The 21,959-nt window shown below is 41.3% G+C and overlaps 1 protein-coding gene across 4 annotated transcripts in view; it reads right to left on the bottom strand.

The window, feature by feature from the left end:
- The window catches only part of septin9b (septin 9b), a 70,103-nt gene that overhangs the window by 5,284 nt on the left and 42,860 nt on the right, over positions 1 to 21,959 (bottom strand). For all 4 annotated transcript variants that reach the window (XM_080879968.1, XM_080879969.1, XM_080879967.1 and 1 more), the window contains 7 exons: positions 11,026 to 11,202; positions 7,304 to 7,432; positions 7,058 to 7,139; positions 6,453 to 6,590; positions 3,009 to 3,126; positions 873 to 968; positions 527 to 623 (listed from right to left, as the gene is read on the bottom strand). In XM_080879968.1, coding sequence (XP_080736094.1) covers positions 527 to 623; positions 873 to 968; positions 3,009 to 3,126; positions 6,453 to 6,590; positions 7,058 to 7,139; positions 7,304 to 7,432; positions 11,026 to 11,202 — 837 coding nt within the window. The remainder of the gene's footprint in view (positions 1 to 526; positions 624 to 872; positions 969 to 3,008; positions 3,127 to 6,452; positions 6,591 to 7,057; positions 7,140 to 7,303; positions 7,433 to 11,025; positions 11,203 to 21,959) is intronic.

Here is a 21,959-nt window from a genome sequence, read left to right as displayed (position 1 = left end):
ACAGACTCAGAGAAACTTATATAAACAAGGATTCAAACAGCAGATGGTTAAACTAGCTGGCCACGTTTTCAAGCAGCAGTCTCTAACTTTCCACATGCTGAAAGTTCACCAAAATCAGTCTGCTGGTTTTGCTGGTCATTTTGCCACCACAAATACCAGCATGAGCAAGGTGAGACAACTCAACTGTAGTTAGTAACTGCATGCTGCTGTATTATTTATTGGGTGAAGTCAGATGGCTTTGGCACTGTCGTCTGGACAGGTGCGACCCAGTCATGAGTACAGGAAATGGGCCGTTTTAACGTTTGACCAGATGGACATTATAACATTATTAGGCCAAGCCAAGTATTTTTTTAACTGCTTTGCTGGAGCAATTAGTGGCACTGGCAGTGACAGCTACATGTCGACATGGCCGATCTACATCGAGACAGTAAATAAATGATCACATTGTTCTACCTTGTTATTCATTTTCTATTATCTGGCAGGGAAACTAACCAGCTGTGGTGTTTTATTTGCAAGTGTGTATTACCCTCTATGGTGCCCCACTTTGTTTTCCTTCCCAGAATCCTCTTTCCGTTCACCTGGTACTCCTGGTCGCTGCCCACCACAGCAAAAGGGGTCATCTCCTGTTGAGTGCACACATGCAAACATGAAGAGAAAACGCTGAAGTGTTTGCACCGATTCATTTTCAGGTCATGTTTGACTTGTTGCAATTTCCCCAGTTATCATGGATTTTCCAAAGAAACACATACCGGAGATCAAAAAAGTTGCATCTAACAAAGGCTTACATTACATCCATGCTGTAGCCACAGGATGCTATTCTTTAGGTTTGCTGTTAAAATTCGAAGTGAATGAACAAAGCAGTATCAACTTACCCTGATTTTGTCATTGATCATCCTGTCCTCTGCATCCTCATCAAACTCTTTCTGAGGATAAACATCGATCCCATTGGCTCGCAGCTCTTCCCTAATCTATACACAAGTAAAGAATGACACACAAAAACAATAAAGTTAAGATGACAAAAAATGCAAAAAAGTCACACCGGCACATAATATATAAATGAAGATGCTTCAGTCTACGCAGATAAAAATGTACAAACGGAGAGTGAGACTGTGGCAGTTGTGCACAAACTCACTTGACTGTGTCCTGGAGCATTTTGTCAAACCAGTATAACAGAATATAAGCTAGCTGTTGATACCCGTGACAGAAAGGGGCAGGGACACGCTGGTTAACAACAGACTTTCTTGAGAAGTCTGACATCCAGACAGAGGTACAGCTCATAAAATCTCCACCCCTCAATTTCAGCATGCTTTTAAAACGACTAAAACTCGGGCACGGGCGCAGGAAAGTTTCTGAGAGAAATGTCCTTTTAATGAATGACTGTTCACTCCCACAATTACTACTCTGACAATTTCCACTTGGTCCTTGATCAAACATTTTTATTGTGCATCCTTAGAAGCTTTCTCAGGGTTACATTAAAGGATGCGAACCAAGTGAAATCCTACAAAAAAGCCACATCAGCGGTGGTTATGTGAACACACATTCATAGTTGAACACACCGAGACCCAACATTTAATAAAAAACAAAACAAAAAAAATTCAGCTTGTTCTGGTTGCATGTTAAGTTGCTGCGGGGATAATGGGAGGGAAAAAAAAACTGGCACGAGAAGCTTTTAGTCAATAATCTTCAGGGTCAAACAGAGCATGTGCAGCCAACCAAAACAATCCAGCTACAAGCCCCGAGGCTTCGACTCTCTGCCAGGGCCTGGCACAGAAACCAGAAAGCAGACTCTGCTTTGTACTTATTGGACTGTGTTACTGGGATAGAGGGGAGACTGGTAGCCAAGACACCCATTGTGCTTCCACCTCTCTAAAATGAATAAAGCTTTTGGGAAGTCTGCATTCTCAAAACAAGGGATGTGACACAGAGAAAAAGATGGAGGAAGGCAGGTGGCTGTCTGCCTCCTGTGGAGTGAAAATAATCCAGCAGAGAAACGCAGCGAGGAAGAGATTCAGCATCACGTAGGGACTCAACCCAGGTGAAGCAGGAATCTGTTTAGCAGGGAAAGCCACGATAAGAAGGTGAGCGGTGTGAGGCTACAGATTGTCAGGTTTACAAGTCAAAGTGTTGACTGTAAAGCCAAATATACCCCCAAATTACACTCTGTGGATGAAAGCCTGCACAGATTTACAGTGGTTAGCCTGGATGCATTTGCTAAAATGTGCTTAAAAAACTTCAGTGACAATAAAGATTTCTTGCCATTTGCCAAAAATAAAAAATGCCCATCATGTTGCTGAAATAGAGGAAAAGCCAGGAGATCATAAAATTCATTATGTTGTTTAGTTTGGGAACCGTAACTGCATGTATAAAAGCTCTGCAGCGTTAAAAAAAAACAGTATGGGACTTAACAATGAAAAAATAAACTCACGTATCAAAAACGGGCAAATTATCTCAGATTATTTAGAGAAACTGATGAATATTCAGGGTTTACTAAAATGCTAATTTTGAACTCATTTAATTCTAGTCATGTTTTATTGCACAGTGGAGACCTCTTTGAGCTTGGCTGTATTGTATGCTCACCCCATAATTCAGTGGTAGCCAAACGAAGAGCCTGTCTGCTTAGCTGGAAAGTGGGCTTAAATCTCTTGGATTGTTGCTTAGATAAACAGTTCTTAAATATCTGTAATTAATAAGAGCTTAAAATGTTCACAGTTCACAGAGATAATAGAGTATTTCCCAGGATGGATGGAGTGTGAGTTTGCACAGATGGCTTCAGTTTGTGGTTAAGCCTGGCAGCTTCTATACACCAGTGATTAATGATTATTACTGGTTACTGAACACACCTGTGTTCATGAACACACTCTGTCGTCCGATCTACCAACGCACTGCATTTATTTATCTTAAGCACACTCTGAAGCGCTCCTACAGGCTACTGCAAGCCAGGTCTCGCACACAGCTAACACGATGCAGTTACCAAGACCCAGCAATGCACGCAAACACACTTCTCTCACCGTCTTTTTAAAGGAGTCCCTCTCCTCCAGGGTGAGAGTGTCGGCCTTGGCAATGACAGGAACGATGTTGACCACCTTACTGAGATGCCTCATAAACTCCACATCCAGAGGCCTAAGACTGGAAGATGAAAAAGACAACAAAATTCAATTTTACTTTAAGTAAAATAATTCATATTTTACACATAAATGCGCAAGGAGGTTCTAAATTAAGAGGTCTTACACTATGGAAGGACAAAGCAATTTATACTACAGATAAAAAGACACCAAGATGTAAACACCTTGTTTCATTTTTAAGTGAATAGTAATAATAATTTAATTAAAAGTGCAGGAACGTCAGTTTAGGTTTTAGATATTGTATACAGGAATCGCCACATACAGGATCAATCAGTTAGGCAGGTACCTAAATAAAATATTCCAAATGTTTGCTAATAATATGAAATAATCAATAATTCCAGGAGCTTGCGCCTGATGATGTTCTCCAGTGTGAGCACTGACCAATGCCTAGCTTGCAGTAAAAGAGAAGAACTGGGGGGGGGGGGGGGGGGGGACTCAAACTGTTTCTTTTCAGTAGTTGACTGCACCAAAAATAGCAAACGTGGTTAATTACATGTACTTCACTGCTCCAAACAGGCAACTGGAAGTTATATTTAAGAAAGAGAACAACCACTAGAGAGCAGTCATGGTCCACTGCAGTCTTTCTGTTCGCCCTGAAACCATGTCGCTGTAACACACAGAGGGGCTTTCTCATTTTGACAGGTTCACCATTTTCCCCATTTGTCCTTAATATCCTGCTTTCGCCTAACTCAAAGCCAGTTTAGATAAAAGCATTCCTCCTCACTGGCTTTGTGAATCTTTCACATCTTAACAGTGTGTTTGATTAAAGTTGTTTACGTTTCTCCTTTAGCAGCCTGTAATCGTGCCTAGCATAGCAATGATTAGGACCGTCAGTGTGCACACTGTTGTTCCATGTTGCCTCCAGTTGCTCCTGCACACAGTTTCCTTTCATGCTGTCTGCTCTGCCCTCCAATTAACCTCAGCCAGCCTGGTTCAAAGACCCAGAGGCAGCTGGAGGGAGGAAGGATGCCAGGCAAGTTCTCCAGAGCAACTGACAGACATGTCACCATCAAAATGGGATGAGCTTGTGCTACACAGAGCACAGAGACAGGACAAGAGAAACAGAGCAGCAGAGGTAAAGAGAGAGGAGCGATGCAGAATAAGCGAGGCATCAAATGCTCAGGGGGCAAAATGTCACGTGAAATAAATACGCAGACAGGAAGGATATCCCCCCCTCCAAAAAAAGAAAAACTGTGGCTCACGATCCATGTGTGTCAGTGCATAAATAAACTGGGGCTATATGTACATGTGTGCAGCATCACATGCATGACAGAGCATACATGCACACTTTCAGATGTACACATGCACTCTTACCGCAACATATGCAGCATGGACAGTCTTTATAAATTAAACATGGATGCATGCACAGACGTACAACTGTATGTCTGTGCATGCATGAATAAATCCTTCTGTCTAGCAAGTCGAAGAACATAGCAGTGACGTTTAAATGAACTGAGAATGGTTAGCTCGGTGGTCAAATGAAATGAGGAGAAAACAACCAACCACACTGCGAGCAGCACTCCCCTCCCACCATTTCAGCAACGGGTCAGAAAACCAGCTCGGAGTTGACGAGAGCCAAAGTGGAGTCTTTGTTTTCTCGTGACAACATGAAAATAATGTGCCTGATGCTGCCATTATCGGAAATGGCTTCTTTGATGCCAAGGCTGTGTCTTGCTTCACTGAGCGCTGCTCTTCGATCCGAAACCACAGTAGCAACCGAAATGCACATCTCCAACGATAGAGGCTTATGAAAGCTCAATCTGTCGTCATTTTGCTTCCTGTCATTCTTGGTCACATGGCACAGGCATCCAGAAGCCTTTGGCATTGTGTCTGGGTAATTGGTAACAGGCCTCATTTAAAAAACCTTCAGCTAACATTACTGTGAGAATTTAAAATGAGAAAATAAGCAAGCAGAGCATAATAGGGTAAGAGTTTTGTGATTCTTTCAGGGACTTATGTTCTTATTTTATTTGTGAATCACTTCTACTAAGTTAAAAAAAAAAAAAAACAACTGCAAAGATCTGCCGTAGGTTTGTAAGTATCCTTATATGTACGTATGAAACTACCAAACAGGAACTCTCTACCACGTGCCATACCCCAACGGTAGCCCCAGCAGATGTCTCCTTTATTCTTGCATACAACTCTCTGGATAGCTGTAAGGAAGATCACTTCCTGACAGATGTTTATAACTTTTGATTAAGAAAAAAGGTGTGAATTTTTGCAAAGCGGGCACCTCTGCTTATGAGCAGTATCTGACCTGCAGCAATACTATGATTACAAAGATGACGCTGGAGGATTTAGGCACTAAGAGAAGCAATGCACAGTCACAATAGAAGAGGGTGGACTGAACTCTGCAGCTGTAAGCACAATTATCCACAAACACATTCAGGGTATCCACATATGCGCACCCGTGCAAGTTTCAGCATGCCCACTGCCCACTTGAGTCCACTCCCTGCGCCCTGCTTTACAAGAACAAGGGTACACACGAACACACACTCGCTGAAGCAACAGCTGTGGTGACATGAGCAGATGATGAGGGGGTCTGTCAAACTGTGGGGCTCGCACATGTCATCCCTCGATCCTTGAAAAACATTTAAGTGGACAACTGTTGAGTTATTGGTGCACAGAAATATGCGACTGGGTTGGATCTGCGGTAAGAAAGCCAGTTAATGGGTGTTTACAGTTGGTGCGCATTAAAGCTTTGAGTGTTTTAATTCACATATGTACAATATTTTAAAGCCAAGGTGGCTTTATCAATCACACACACTCAAGAGACAGTATCTTTCTTGCTCCTGAGGTAACACAAGGACACTAGCATTAGTTGCTAAATGAGACACCTGCACTCTTTTGGTCCACACTTTGGTATGTTAGAATCATTCACACCATTTTGTTTCTGCTTTAGCCAACAACCACGTCTTTTGCACATTTGGCGGCTCAGTGAAACACGCTCGTCTCTGACCACTGTCGCACTGGATTTCATCATCAAGTTTCCGTCAACTGCTCGATATCACATCTCTCTATTCAGTCACAGATGATAAAGCCGAGAGATATTTAAGAGAGAGACGGCTCAGAATGAAAGGAATACAGCGGAAGTTGCAGAGTTCAGTTTCTTTGTGAAATGTGACCCTTCGAGTGACTCTTACGTGTCTTTGAGGAGAGAACGAGTTCCACATGTGGTCATTAGAGAGTGAGATGAAAAAGACCAGGAAAGCGATGTGGTTAAAGAGCTAGAAAGAGACAATAGGTCGGGGGAGGTCCCCTGAAGACCCTCTGTAGTTGTGGTGAGAAAAAAGGAGTAGGAGCTTGTATCATTTTAATACAGGCTCTTACCAGTGGCCAGTGGGAGGTATGAAGTATATGCAGCAGTGCACCCTGGAGTCTGGGATCCTTTTCTTCCTGTTAATGTTGATTTCCTCTTGCAGGTAGGATTCATACTGGTCATTGATGAACTTCATGATGGGTTGCCAGCTGTAACAAAGAAAATTAAGGAAAGAAACTATTACCTCAAAACCTCTTGTAAACAGTTACTCTGCTACAGTGACTCCTTTTGTTCTGCAACATTAACTTATAAGCTCCAAAGAAATTTGTAAAGAAAAAACTACGGATTTTTTTTCCTTTTCGGTGATATAGCGATATTATAACATGCAGCATTGCCTCCAGGGAGGCAAATGTTCCTGTAATGCTAAAGACACTTTTAAGACATTATAACTTCTAATTAAATCATGCATATTTTACTTACACAAAAACTGAATCACATTTCCTCAACACTTAAATTATAAAATAATAACATGAAATCCACCGTCTTGATTAAACAAAATAAAATGGAAAAAGTGTTTAAAAAAAACAAAAACAGAAAGAAATTGAGTTTCAGCTTTGAGACAAATTGAATAAGTACAGGAAGTGATTGTAGGCAGGTAGATCAAGTCTGGGCTCACCAGTTTTCATTGTTGATTTGATCCCCAAAGCCAGGAGTGTCAATAACTGTTAGCTTCATCCTAACGCCTTTCTCTTCAACATCTACAGAAAGAAAAAGTGATTCGTGTAATTTAGGACACTTCACTTTTGCCAGAACGATGTACCGTTTATATATTTATAATGACAGATTAGACAGAAAGCCCATATTTCATATTATTAATGCAATATGTGCTGCATCAGGTGGTAGGCTACAAAACACGGCATACCGTGACTGACGGACTTGATCTCGACTGTCTTGGGGATCCTCTCCTCCACGTTGGGCTGCACAGACTTACGGCTCACCTTGGATTTGAACAGCGTGTTCATCAGAGTGGACTTTCCCAGGCCGCTTTGCCCTGATCCGAAAAACGAACAGACGAACATGCAACATTTAGTAAAAGTAGGAAAACAACCATCTTAGGCGGTCAGAAGGGAAATCCCTCTGAAGACAAAAGCACAATTCAGCTTCTCTTTTTTAAAACCTCAGAGTGGGGAAAACTACATCTTATAACAGGACCTTACGCTCTTCTGCATGGGTTGTGTGGTGGGTGTGTAGTTGCATTGGGAGCCTCGTTATAGCCCCCAGAAGAGCCACCTTTGGACGCCACAGTATTGTACAGACCACACACAGAGATGCAGACATCACCCACTAGGGGCTGAATCCTCTTACGTTGTGTCTCCAGTATTATATAATTCTACTGAATATGGTCTTAGTGAGATGGGGTGGGTGGAAACTAAGTAGAAAGTGCATATATACTTATTATACAATATTATAGTGTCATTTCTCTTACTTAATTAAAAAAGGTCCACTGCTGTTGATACCATGAATAAAAATGCAATTTCCCCTTCCACAGTGTATACTTATCATACTTGTCAATACATTACATTTAGCATTTATTAATCAGTACAAGAGTTATACTCCGACATCTAAAAGCCTCAAAAAATGTGCACCTGCATAGTATGGTATCCAGAGTCGTTCGGCTACGTTTCTTTTTTTGACTTCCAAATGAATTTAAAATTTAGTCAATCTGCTCATTTCCACTTCTACATTTTTACTCTAAAGACTGAGGTAGATTTGCATAATTCACAGTTGCTGTAGCTCCCTTTCCTGTAGCTCAACTTTACTCTGACTGGCTTAAGCATTAGCTGTATGCCTGACGACATCATTATTTAAAACCATGACACGCACGATTGTCAGATATTAAATATGTCGAACTTGTGGACAGAGGATGCCAACATGGCGAGTCTATGAAGTTAAAGGTGACTTACAGCGATACTGTGATGCTATTCATTGCTTGTTTAGCCAATGGAAACATCGACTAAACAAATGCGTGCTTGTGCTGAAACAACAACGAGTTGGTTTCCTTTGACTGGACGAAAATAATACAAGGTGGAAGCGAAAATCTTGATTTGATACTAGCATCATTTTGAAACATTAGGAGTAACCGGATTAACGGGTCACTGCACACAGACCCACTCTGTGTGCCATATCCCACATTTCCTATCCTAAATGTAGACTCTGTGGGTATCTGATAGGGCATATGGAGAGTCGCCAAGCTGCCAGTCCCTTTGTGACCCCTCTTGGTGGCCTTTACTGCCTCTCTCTCACCTTACATAAACACACTGCCTCTTTAGCACACACTTCACATGCAGTCTGCTCTGCTGTATGCATTAACCCACAAGCACATGGTCACATTTTCTTTCCTTCTTCTACTGACATACACACTTAGACACATTGGCCAGGACTAGGTAGCTGAGGGGAGAAATTAGGGTCAAATGCATTCTCTGAATACCACAAGACCACAAGGGACAAGACCAACACCAGTTAACCTTTTACATTTCAACTAACCACTCAAATAGCAAATCTGTTAGCCAGCAGGAACTTTATTAGAATGGGAATAGATTATCTCTTAACGTTAACTAAAAGAAATCTAACAAATCTAACTACAGAAAAAAACAACAACAACAAAACAGTAGTAATCTGACTACACACGGTAGCCAGATTCCTACTGTGTTTCATGGCCTTGAGCAAGAGCTGAAGACAGTCTCACAATTATCACCAAAATGATGCACACCCTGCTGTCAAAACAGTCAGAACCCAACGGCAGGCCAGCACTGAACGGAAAGTAAGAAGTAGATGCCAATCATGTGCTAGGTGTTTGCTAACACATTGCCCGAGGAACTTGACACGTTGCTATAGTGATGTACTTTAAAGCTCCCTTTGGCAATCAAGACGCCTCGTGCCGGTTGAAACTTGCCTTTTCTTTTCCTAGTGAGCGTTATTTAACAGCGATAGACTTTATCAGTTAATTTTCAGTTATCCTTGATGCATTTGGGGCACTGCAAGCAAACATGTCAATGTTGGGTAGAAATCTGCAGTTTTCCTGCAACAACACAAATGTGTAAGCAGGGATGCAAATCTCACAGAGATTGAAACACGCTGCTGTTTCACTCGGGAGCTTTTTGTGTTTACTCAGAAAATAAACGTTCGGTGAGTCATGTTCCACCATCATGCTCTCAATATAAATCTGACACTCTCACTTCACACTCAATGCAATAAACAGTAACTATGCAGCAGCCCTCATTTGCCATGCTATGATCCATTTCCATGAAGCTGCACTGACATGCCACCGTACTAAACATAGCCCCGAAGAGCCTCAAATCAGAGTTTTACAGTTACTTCCAACAGGCCAGTACCAACAAACAAAACAGATAAAATCTCTGATTGTTATGTAGCTTGATAACATTCCTTTGTTTATAAGCAACATTAGCATAGGTCTGTGTCTCTTGTATGCATGTATGCACACAGGTGCAGGATTGGATAGATGTACTGACACTTTGATGGTGAGGCTTAACTGGAGGTGCGTAGCTGCTTTCTGAGGACGTGAAGTCTCACACAGAGTGTGTGCTTCAGCTTGTCAGAGTAATCGCCATCATTATAGCAATTACTCAGCCTGACAGCCTAAGTTTATCCTCTCAAGTGAGAGTGTTTGTCTGATAAACTGTGGACACTCAAAAAGAGAGCTTGTTGAGGAAGTCGCCACGTTAGCTGACTGTTACCAGAACAAGGGAAGTAGAACCACACTATCAAACACGCACGGTTCGTCCTGCCTTTGCTCTTTACGGCAGCCTCGTAATAGATATAAAAAGCGATTTTCTGAATCGACAGCAAGCAAACCAAGCATGTCCTCTTTTAACTGGCGATATGTGTGCTCCTGATGTGTGTTGCGTCTCAGTTAAATGCTGACTCATGTGTTACTTGAACCACAACTCTTCTTTCGTTGCTTTGTTCTGCATTTTGAGTTGTTGCTGCACAAACTGAAAAGTTTTAAATGACTCCCATGTGATTCCCCCCCCTTTTTTTTGCTTTGCTGAAATCAGGACTGGGACAATATCTGTTGCAAACACACCACATTTGGGAGCAATTACAGCTTCAAGCCTTCTTGGACACATCTGTGCTAGTTTAAACTGGTTACATAGTTATATTCAAATCTAACATGAAGGCATAATAAACATTAAAGTGTGAGGTCAGACTAGATGGGAGGAAAACATTTAGAATTAGGCCTTTACATCATTCCACAGATTTGTACGAAAGCGACCACCTTTACTCACTGTAATTATCTTTTTTATATGCCATAATTTAGCATCTTTAGCATCCCCCGCTTCTCCATTTAATAATAATAATAATAATAATAATAATAATGGATTGGATTTATATAGCGCTTTTCAAGGCACCCAAAGCGCTTTACAATACCACTATTCATTCACTCTCACATTCATACACTGGTGGAGGCAAGCTACAGTTGTAGCCACAGCTGCCCTGGGGCAGACTGACAGAGGCGAGGCTGCCATATCGCGCCATCGGCCCCTCTGGCCATTTAATTTGACAAGACAGGGTTAGAGTCAACAGCACAGGTTTTCACTGGGTAATGTTGTGTGTCTTACTCACCCACAACCATGACATTGAACTCAAAGCCTTGTTTCATGGCCTTCCTCCTCATTTGCTCCAGGATGGCATCGATGCCCACATAGCTGGTGTCGCTGATCGGGGTCTTCTCCCCCTTAGCTTGAGGTTGGGGCTTGGTGGCTTCAGACATGTTGCTATGGCTCAGATTGACCTCTGACCCTAAGGGACACAAAGAGGGGGACAAATTAGTGTATTTTGTTGGTGTTTATCCCCAAAGCTTGATGTTTGAGCACATTAGTTTATGAAGTTAACGTTTAAATTTAGTACATTTGAACAAGCAACATAAATTCAAGTGAAACCTTATTAACTGCAGTGAACACCAAGTCAGGAGTGCAAATCATACACGATACTCATCTGAGAGGCTGACTTCCTGTGTGAAACAGGATACCAGACTCAAAATTCATAGCACCAACCCCCTTTTACAAGTTACTGTGTAAATGAGACATTATAGAAGAACAAGAAACTTTCCAGCAACCACCTCACGCTAGCAACCCATTGCACAAAAGCTGTTGACTTTTTCAAAAAATAATGATGTGGAAGTTGGAGCCACAGTCAAACAATGCAGCTGTGTTTTGCAGTAAAGATAAACTAATAAGGAAGACAAAAGAAACAGACCTCGGTGGAAGAAGCGACCAAATATAAATCACAGCTTACCTCACTTTAAGGCGGATCAATTGAAGGCGAAGGCTGTGTGCCAAAGCACTGCTGCAACAGGCAAAATAAAAAAAACAGTTCAACCCTACCAACTGTACTAGTATGTGCTTGCATCAACAGCAAGACTCACTCCTATGGTAGGAGGAGATATCATTTCCTGTACTGTGACAGCGTGTGCCGATGCCTGCGTGAGGTCTGCAGTCAAAGACACTACAAACCACAGACGTGTACCTGAAACTGAATCTGTTACAGCCATCCTGGATTTATCTTTATATGAGGCACGCTAAAACAACAGCTTGTCCATAAAGTGCTTTCTGCAGCATCATGCCTTTTAACGCTATAAATATAAATGAAGCAGTTATGACAATGAACTTTCTGATACTGCTCCCTGCTCAGAGTTTCTCTCTTCCTGGGTATGGGTAAGACAAAAACATTTTTTTGTGAGCGTTTTGTTTTTATATTGATACCACGCTGGTTGTTTACAGGCATAGAAAACAGAGATTTACCCACAGAGGCTGAAAGTCAAAGACTCACAAGATTGTGGGTGTCCACTCTCAAGTGGACACCATTAGTCAGCACAAGCCTGAAAACCACAGACTTTTCTACTTTACAAGTCATGCATGCTTCCCTTAGCCAAGATTAGAAAAACAGTGCACACATGTTCACCGATACCCAGTTATTTTAATAGATATAACACAAAAAGTAGGTAAACTACATGCATGACGAGAAGGTAGGAAGTTAAATAAGAGTTTTCAAACAGGAATGGCTGCAGTGCTATCAGACTACCTTGACAACTTTCCTTTTGGTTAAACCTTACAGTTAGGGTTGGCCCTTAACCACCATAACTTTAGTTATGCTGCTATAGGCTCAGGCTGCTGGGGGACGTCCCATTCTCCACTCACTTTTGTCGACTCCCTGCGCATTCATGCGTCACTAATGCATGTCATTACCATCTGTCTACATTGTCCCATAGTTTGTGTTGTTTCCTGTTCATGGTGTCTCTGTGTCATCTTTTTTTCTACGTTCCTCCACTTAGCAACCAACTAACCGGTGTAGCAGACGGCTGCCCCTTCCTGAGCCTGCTGCAGGTTTCTTCCTGTTAAAACTGAGTTCTTCCACCCCACCGTCTCCAAGTTCTTGCTCATTGGGGAGCATTTGACCATCACTGGTTCTGTCTCAAAGATGGGTGCTTCAATTTATAATACAAAGCACCCTGAGAAGCTTGTGTGAGCTTGTGCGATATACATAAACCTGAACTGAACTGAATGTCTACTAACATAACATAATTTCAACCTTCTACACACTTGCATAATACTGAGTACGTCTGAAATCAATGACCGCTTCTTCTCTGAGCGAGACAAAGAGCCACAATTTTGGACCACGAGTAAGGTTATTGCACCTTCAGCAGTCTCTGTGGTATCCATCAGACCTCTGACTTTCAGACTCTGATGGCCAAATGTTTAGTGGACGAACTACTCATGTGGCTTGATAAAATTCAACAAATCAATCATCAGGCAATAAGTGATCACTAAACAATGCATTTCTCTTGAGAAATCACTCAACTGAAATTAAAATGCTATTTCTTTTTCAATTCGATGGGGGGAAAATCCATCCACCACAACAATTCAGGAGTTTAACCCATGCTGTGATGTAAACCTCCTGGCAATACTGCACAGTGTGATCATTTCGAGCAGCACAGCTGTCCTCAGGAAACCCAACACATAACTGCTGTCTGTTGGACATGATACAATAAGGTTTTTGGATTGGTATTTCTTTAGCCTGTGTTTCAGAATATTTGTACAGGTTTACAAATTGTTGTTTGGCTAACTATGCACAATGACATCAAACGTGAATGCAACAGTAGCTTCTTGAATGACAGAATGAAAGATCGCTTTAATGACGATATCCAGAGCATTTGCCAAACTGCCTTCTGGTCACCCTGACCATGCCAGCCCCAGACCACCTACTACGTTATAAGTCTGCTTTCTAATAATGGACAGCCACCAGCTAGGTGGGGCAAACAAGCCAGGCTACTGAAATCCTGCAAAAACAGACAAATGTGTGATACACGTAGGGAAAAAGGAGAACAAGTATCAATACCAGGAAAGTGCCTGAAAGCTCTCTGCTGTCAAGCATACTGAAACTGTTTTTAAAGTCACTTCTCCTTTTCAAAGGAGAACCAAGAACTTTCATTTTTAATCTCTGAGCTAACCCACAGCTAATTGATTAATATAATTAATCGCTGAGCTATACATTAACTGACCACTAGCGGGCATCTACTTTACTTAGAATTATTTGTGGTCTTCACGTACATAAGAGCCAATTCTGCTAAAACCATTTCTTCATCAGATCTTGATTATAATGTTGTAAAGTTCCACAAGAAAAGCACCAATAACGCTTGCTAGTGGCAGAACATATTAATCGCCAAACCTCATTCATAAATGAACAGAAACAAAGGCTGTGACTCAGATCATGATTTGGCTGCCACAGCCGTTGAATAAAGACTGCTTCTACATGAGAGAGACTCAGCAGAGTCATCATAATGGAACAACATATCAAACTGTGAGATGCAAGCAATTGATGGCAAAGTGCAGTGGACTACAACGATGCATCAAGGAGCCTCAGCGAGCACCTATACCGATAAAGCACACTACATTTATTTTACCGCCCTTGAATCTTACTTCAAATGAAAACAGCTTTATTAATCTGCAAAAATATTCTGTCTTAAGATCACTTTGAAGAGGACAAAAGAAGAAAAAAAAAAACCCACTAGACAGAGGATGTTTTGCCTCGTAATATGAAAAAGCAGCACTTTGGGATTAACTGATTTCAGAGCTCTGTTTAATGAATGGAGAGGAGTTCAAGCCTTTTCCCTGCATGAATGGATAGATCCCATCAAAGAGATTACTCCAATCTCTTGTTAGTTATTTTCAAATGAGGGCACTTTATGGGAAGCTGACGTTCATTTGCACTCAAGATGGCATCTTGCTGTTTTGTTCTTGCTCTTTAGAAGTCGACACAGTTTTCCACACAAACATATTTTATGTTGTCTTAATGGCGAAATGTGTCTTTATTTAATAGGAGTTGCATGCTACAAAATAATTGCTCTATTAAAACGAGTTTCAGTTGTGCACGTTTTCTAAAAGATTTCCTGTTTGTCACAGAGGGCCTCACAGCAGACAAACCACAGCATTTACATCCGCACTGAAACGGTTTGTACAGCTTAAAGGCATACACCAGCAAACTGTACTCATGAGGATCAATTAATTTGCCACAAGAAATATCACTTAGCACTTGTACAGTATCCTCCATTTCTCTGAATTTAACCTTGTCAAGTCTGTGAAAGTAATCCCGAGGTTGTTAGACACGTCATCGGGGATATTTTAGCCTTACAGAGTTTTGTACATGCAGATACTGCAAAGGATATTTAGGCCTTATCTTATAGAAATGTACCACTGAATAAACCGACTATTGTTTAATGAACTATTATTTCTTATCATTTTCCATAGCGATCCCATTTGATACCTAATGTAATAGAAATGGACTGACATGTAGATCGTGCTTTTCCAGCCTGAAACGACAAGTCCTATTTAACCATACATTCCTAAAGTGCTTTGGTCCATAGACTTCTTTTGCCTTAAATCGACAACCAAGTTAGAGTCAATGACTGACTTAACGTGCATGTCTATGAGCTGGTGCAGGACATGGAGGAAGCCCATGCAATTACAGAGACAGCTTGCAAACTTTGATCGCTACGATCAGGACAGTGAAATCTGAAAACCTCTTAGATTTAGGTGACAGTGCTACAGAACATCTCAGTTTAAAATAGATAATTATCTGCATCTACTATATGAAAAAGCTTTCACAAAGCCTGCAATAAACTGTCTCTGACTTAAATTTATGTCATACAAAAATATGAACTATTCTGGGAGAACCAAGTTGTTGAATTTCATGCAGTTGACCTTTGTCACATGTAGCACACGGCTGCTGATAGTTTGCCCTAGCTGGGTGGTTTAGGTGAAGGTGCATTATCAAGGACGCGTGACAACCCCTCGCTCACTGGTAATTAACTGGAAAGTTATCTGCCCTATTCTTACATGGCCCCATATGGGCATTACTCAGACTTCGTACCAGTCAGGGGGCAGATTAAAGACATTTTAATCTCCATCAGGTAATGTCCTCAGAGGACTGCGGAGGGAGTGAAAGTGAGGAGAGCTCAACATCCACGACTCACAGAACAGAAATGATTGCCGTTTATCTTCAACACCAGCAATTTTTTGTAGACAAAAACACAGAACGGCTTTCAGGCAGCAATTCTTATATCATAAGAGTAGAAAGATAGACCACTTTGAGATTTCAAAACTTGCATACAGCTGACAGATCAAAAAGTGCAATCCTGGACACCAAACCCACTGCATTGTAATATAACCTTCCTGGAAAACTAACACACAGTATTACTCTTCTGTCAGATATAATACTCTGTTTGGCTGTAACAGAGAATCCCCTTCCCATTCCACATTCACACATAACTCAACACTCCCTCCCAAGCCCTTCATTAAAATCCCATCAGGCATATCATATCCAACTCTACATTTAATATTCACCAAGTGAAACTTGAACATGCCTTCCCAAGAAACAAAGCCTTTATTGTCTTCTCGAAAAGCCTCCTCAAACCAAAGAAATTCAGTTTCCATCGATCCGCGGACGCCACATCACCACTTTTCAGCCCTGCTTTAAATTACATGAAAGTTTTTCTCTGTTATTGTTCGACTACAGCCAAGACCCTGACAATGCTGCAGAGGGAAAAGGAAGCAGGAGGTGAAGGAGAGATAGAAGAAATGAGTAAAATGAATCAGTGCGTGTACAGCATGTAATTAGCGCAAATGAGCCAAACTGTTTAAACGCTGTGGTCGATGACTGACACTTTGAAATTTGTGCATTTTGAGGATTTTACAGCACCCCCCTAAAGACTTACTGTGAGGCTTTTTAGCCTTTATTTTTGAGACGACAGTAGAGTAGACAGGAAAACAAAGAGTGGGGGTTGGGGAGAGAGCAGCAAATGGTCAAGATGCACTCAAACCTGGGCCCCGGCAAAAGCAATATGCTGCTGAACCCAGTATCTGAGGATTTTACAGCTGGACATAACTTTCTTTTTTTTCTGGATTCAAACAGTTCATCAGATAAATGGTTTAAAGTGCATGAAGCTACAAAGCTACAAAAGTTTCTAGCCTCATAGAAAGGAAAGACAGAATTATGAAAAACTTTTTGCTAGTATCCTCTGAAGCGAGAGAGTATTTAACTTTGTTGCACTGAGGCTCATCAGAATGCCAAAATAACCAAGGACATGGTCTGCAAATTACTCGTGGCTAGAATTCCTACATATATTGCATTGGTTGAATTTTTGTTTACATGCAGCAATGTTAATAAGCAGCATCTGTTATAATAAAATACAAACACAAGACTTGGTTTATGTCTTGGACTCACTTGAGTTTTTAAAAATCTACTGAACTTTACATTTTCAGATCTTGATTACCTCCCTGAAAGTTACTTGTTAAAGAGTCAGATTCTTTACTCTAAGTGAAGCGTTTAATGTCTGTTGACGAAAAAAGAAAAATTCTCTGGGAAATCTTGATTAGCTCTTATACTTAAATCACTGATAAGTCCACTTTCATTCAATTAATCTTAATAATGAGGGTAAATGTGCATTACAGTTTGAGATTCTCCTTTTTCTTCCTGTGTTCAAAACCTCTCCAGTCCCTCCTGAGGGGAAGTGAACCCTGGGTAAAAGGAAGATCAGGTTTGTTGTCGCACTCACACAGCTTTTTAACATCATCTGCTTTCTGAATGCTCTGTTATGTTTTTAAAAGTCATGGTTCCCATGAGTCAAATCCCCTGATCCTTTCCTTTCCCATGTGTGTGTGTTTGTGTTTTTCTGTTGCTGTCCTCATCCCTTCCTCTCTTCTTAAACCAGAAATTACATTTCCAGAGGTGGCGTCTCGCTCTCGAGAGGAAGAGATCGTTAAATTTTATGCCAGCTGCTGTCTAGAGTTCAATAGATAGACCAGAGAGAAGAAGGAAGCCACAAGAGTACACAGTAATAGAAGTGTGGGGTTAATATACGCACAATTTAGCATCCTCTAATAATTTAATGGAATGTTTCTATGCCAAATATCAGTTAAAGAATTTAAAAAGATTTTCATCTTCAGGCAAAATTGCATTAAAACTCAGTTCTACTCAAAGCTGCTGTTTTTTTTAACCATTTTCACCAATAGTTGCAATATCAGACAAAAGTATCCTATAGAAACTGTGACACAGACAAAATAACGCAATTAAAAAAACGAAACAAATAGAGCATACAATATTGCACTTACACTTCAAATATATGCCTATATTAGCATCAACTCCTGCTACAAGGGCGTACAACATTGTCTTCAAAGAAATGAGATAAAACTGAATCACCTAAATCACACAAGCATGAACGAATTCTTGTGAAGGACTCCAGTCATAATGATCACATACGCCAAACACAGGTCTGAAGTTTAAACACACAAAAGCTATAAAGTCGACTAGTCTAAATAACACGACTGCGTATCGTGTGAGAATGCTACGAATTCTTCTCCACAGCACTAGCTCACATTTCCTTTTTCCGTCAAGGTCTATTTCCAAGTGGTGTTTGTATCATCTTATCCATATTGTAAACGCTCAATCCACAAGTCCTTCTTAAATCCTCATGAAAGCCTATGACAGGTTTTGCCTGGTGAAGCTGACAGCAGCACAGGCCCCTAGCTTAATCCTTCCCTGTGTTCTGTTTGATGGAGATAACATGATGACATGTTTACAGAAGGCAGTGACAGAGCGAGGCTGACAGCTCAAAGTTGGAAGGGTAGTGGAGCCTCTCACTGGGCTCTCATGTGTATCCCTGACAGAGGAAATCCCTCAAACATAATCCCCCCCAATCTGTAAGTTCAAACCACAGGAACACAATGATTAAAAAGGGACCTATTATCCTTTGCATTCTAGTAGACTAGCTTTGCATGATTCTTATTTCAAAATAATCTTTATTTATCTGCTGGGCCTTTTTGCAGCCCCTCAGTTCACACTGAAACAAGCTGTTTTAGCTCTTTTGCCTACACTTTGTTGCACTTTCTTCTAATTAACTGAAGGTTTCAAAAGCAAGTCTGAGCGGCTGCTGTATAATGTCTCAGTGGCATAATAATGATCCAGGAGTAGAAAAAAATTGGGGGGGGAAACCCCTAACAGATCCACTTTTAAAGGTTCTCCTTTCTCCGTAAAATGGCGTGATTTTGTGAGGTCAGTCAAGGAAAGAGCTGACACAAACTGAAATAAGAACTCAAGAAAAGGTCTGGAAAAGGCTACTGGCCCACTTCATCTTTCAGTCTTGTAACATGACAGCCCACTGAGAACGCAGCCGCTGTCCCGGTGTGGAGCAAAAGCAGATGGTGTTGATATGCTTGTCACTCGTAAACGTCTGTTAAGGACCTTTAACAAAATACCTCACAAAGATTGAAAGAGTGAGAGTGGATGACCAGAGAAAGCTGTAAATGGAGGACCCTTTAGGTGAAGGACGAGTCAAGAAAAGAAAAAAGGAAAAGAAACATGAGCCAAATGAAACAATATCAGTGACAAGCTGAAAAACAATAGGAGAATACAAAGCCCAGCGCAGCAGGGCAGACACTGTGGTGCTGTGTACCACTGTGAGAGCCCGCTGTTCTGGGCAGCACTCAGCAGACTGAGAGACCACAGCTGTAACTCAGAAGCCCGGGCGTTTCTGAGAAACATGGAAGGGGAACTAGGAGGGTCTCACCACAGAACCATCCACAGCTGCAATAAGGGAAGTAGGATAGGGCAAAGGACAAACAAAGACCATAAAGGAATAAATCAAGCAACCACTAAGCATCAAGTGGGAAAGGGGCTGGCTTGTTTGCATATATCAATGGGCAGCACTTAATTGGGGAAAATGAGAAGCAACTCGCTGTGCACAAATGGCTTCTGCACTTCTTCTGCACACAGTTTTGTTGTACCCTTTATCTGTTCAGAAAAACATCCAGCTAATCGGGTCTATTAACGGACCCTTTTCAATGCAATTATATAGACAAGCTACAAGTCAAGACTTCAGAGTGAGCCAAAGCTAAAAACTGATTCTAATTTAAAGAACCATGAGGTATCTGTGTGCAAGCCATAGACCAAATTGTATCATTTTCTATTACCAGTTTAGAGTCAAGATGCCACAGCAGAGCATAATATTATAGACTGGTGCAGTTCTGTAGAGCAGACCACCGCAAATAATAATCCACTCTAACCCCCTCCACCCACCCAGTGTCGGCAGGTCCTCAAACTGTCACCTCTGACAGGACGTGACATGTCTGACTTCCTCCAGGCACTGACATACGTACAGACAGAAAATGTCAGCTGTGGGCAGATAAACAAGCCATTTTTTAAACAAAATGTGACATTTATGACTCGTGCATTTTTATTTCCTACCACCACCTGACAAAGACAAGAATGAATAAAAACTTCACAATGGCGAACAAGAAAGACAAGCAAGCTTTTAACATGTGGGTAAAAGGTGTGCACGCTAATGTGTGAAAACATATTGTCAGCCTGTTTCTTAATAGTAAAACAAGTTCACACTATTCCTCTCCACTCAGCTCTTCTTCCTTCGGGGAAAATTCTTTGGTCAAGAACACCAAAAGTGTGTTGAATGTCAAAAATGACACCAGCAGTGGGTTATGTGTCCACAGGGGTGGATTTATACCTTTAAAGGATCAGGTTTGAAGTCTTTATGCGCTCGCAAAACAACAATAAGTCTCTGAAAATGATCCATCTGCCAAAGCTCACGATAATGCAAGACTTAATTACAGAAGGGGAAGTAACCCCCTTCATTTATTTTGGGCTGCTAGCCCCAAACTATCCTAATGAAGCGTTTACCTGTTGTGATTGAATTACTTATTATTATCCAGCTACAGTAATCTGATTAGTAGCATGTAAACAATGGATGACTGACTTTAACCAAAGGATTTTGTAATAATGCTTCATGTAAATCAGACGTGAGGCATTAGGAGTAAGTAATATCAAATGTATTGTGTGATAAGCTGTAACAGTGACAGCAGCACGACTGCTGTGGGGAAAAACACATTTAAATTAATTTCCTAATTCAATAATGTTCTGGTGGTATTGTGGCGCTACAGTGACTTCAGGGTAGCAACACAAAATGCATGCATTTATTCATGCAGACGCAATACGCAAGGATGAATGCATCTCTTTACTTATCAGACATTAAGATGAAATGCAGCTGGTTCGTGTTGGTTAACGAGAACATTTCCAATAACACAACAAGAGAGCAAATGGAGCGGAAAGATCCATCTGCTACATTAGCTATGAGATGAGTGGGATTCAAGGGCATCGTATCCAACAAAGCAACTGTTCAGCTACTGTACTAAAAAAAAATGGGTAAGAGAAGATCATCGGAGACACCAAAAGTATGAGATCACAGCTAAAGTGACTAATCACATCCTTGCACAATTTTCTTCCTGCTTGAAGCAACTGACAGGAGTTAGAGGAAGAGATAAGTCCTTCCCTGAGAAAGTCTCAAGGCAAATCTCAAACTCACAACATGACCTGTTTGACTCTTCACCTTTAGCTGAACTTGGCAACAAACTCTCTGGAGAGAAGACACAAGGGATTGACAAAATTAAATCACATCACAACAGCTTAGGTCCATCGGTCCTTGGCTAATCCACTGCACTGGATCAAACAGAGCCTTGAAACTGTGATGTGAGGAGAGCTGAGGCTAAAAGAAGGGATCCTTACTACAGAGAACCCTGGAGGCATGCAACTTAAAGAGGAATACGGGCTACCCTGATTGGTCGATCACTCTGCCTCTTTATGCGAGGCTGACTACCCATCCATGCTTCAGAGTTGAGGACACAATGGGGAGGGAAAGCAAGAAAGAAAGGGAGAGGGTGGGAGGAGGGGGAAAGTAAGGAGGGGGGAGAGTAGCAATGCTGACCCCCCAAACTCTTCCCGATAGTTGAACAATAGGAAAGAAGAAGAAGAGTGGGAAAGGGAGAAAAATTAAGGTATTTACACTAAATTTGGCTAGCTGTACAGATCTCCTGCAAAAAAAAAACCCCATCTAATCTACTCCCAGCTTCAAAACTTTACTTTCTGAGCACACATGAAGCACCTAGCAAACTAACTCTGACACCAAACAGCCCCAGAGGACACATTTACCCCCTCCC

This window comes from Rhamphochromis sp. 'chilingali', assembly GCF_963969265.1.
Source record: "Rhamphochromis sp. 'chilingali' genome assembly, chromosome: 4".
In the NCBI taxonomy this organism is placed as follows: domain Eukaryota; kingdom Metazoa; phylum Chordata; class Actinopteri; order Cichliformes; family Cichlidae; genus Rhamphochromis; species Rhamphochromis sp. 'chilingali'.
This window is presented reverse-complemented; position numbering and strand designations above follow the sequence as displayed.